Below are 753 nucleotides of genomic sequence, written 5' to 3' on the forward strand. Positions count from 1 at the left end.
TGGTTCTTGTGGTGAGTGACCTGGTTACGTGGTGAGTGATCTGGTTCTTGTGGTGAGTGACCTGGTTACTGTGGTGAGTGACCTGGTTACTGTGGTGAGTGATGTGGTTACTGTGGTCAGTGACCTGGTTCTTGTGGTGAGTGACGTGGTTACTGTGGTGAGTGACCTGGTTCTTGTTGTGAGTGACCTGGTTCTTGTTGTGAGTGACCTGGTTCTTGTGGTGAGTGACCTGGTTCTTGTGGTGAGTGAACTGGTTCTTGTGGTGAGTGACCTGGTTACTGTGGTGAGTGATCTGGTTCTTGTGGTGAGTGACCTGGTTCTTGTGGTGAGTGACCCGGTTCTTGTGGTGAGTGACCTGGTTACGTGGTGAGTGATCTGGTTCTTGTGGTGAGTGAACTGGTTCTTGTGGTGAGTGATCTGGTTCTTGTGGTGAGTGATCTGGTTCTTGTGGTGAGTGACCTGGTTACTGTGGTGAGTGACCTGGTTCTTGTTGTGAGTGACCTGGTTCTTGTTGTGAGTGACCTGGTTCTTGTGGTGAGTGACCTGGTTACTGTGGTGAGTGACCTGGTTCTTGTCGTCAGTGACCTGGTTCTTGTGGTGAGTGACGTGGTTACTGTGGTGAGTGACCTGGTTCTTGTCGTGAGTGACCTGGTTACTGTGGTGAGTGACCTGGTTCTTGTGGTGAGTGACCTGGTTCTTGTGGTGAGTGACCTGGTTACTGTGGTGAGTGACCTGGTTCTTGTGGTGAGTGAC

At 51.0% G+C, this 753-nt stretch overlaps 1 protein-coding gene across 1 annotated transcript in view; it reads right to left on the reverse strand.

Annotated features, from left to right (window-relative positions):
* Positions 1-28: 28 nt before the first annotated feature.
* LOC106511913 (GATA zinc finger domain-containing protein 14) overlaps positions 29-753 on the reverse strand; it is a gene marked incomplete at both ends in the record, with an annotated part of 3405 nt that continues 2680 nt past the window's right edge. Inside the window, 2 exons of the mRNA XM_014000634.1 lie at positions 29-271; positions 439-732. Of these exons, the coding sequence (XP_013856088.1) occupies positions 29-271; positions 439-732 (537 nt within the window). The remainder of the gene's footprint in view (positions 272-438; positions 733-753) is intronic.

This window comes from Austrofundulus limnaeus, unplaced genomic scaffold, assembly GCF_001266775.1.
Source record: "Austrofundulus limnaeus strain Quisiro unplaced genomic scaffold, Austrofundulus_limnaeus-1.0 Scaffold3561, whole genome shotgun sequence".
Classification (NCBI taxonomy): Eukaryota; Metazoa; Chordata; class Actinopteri; order Cyprinodontiformes; family Rivulidae; genus Austrofundulus; species Austrofundulus limnaeus.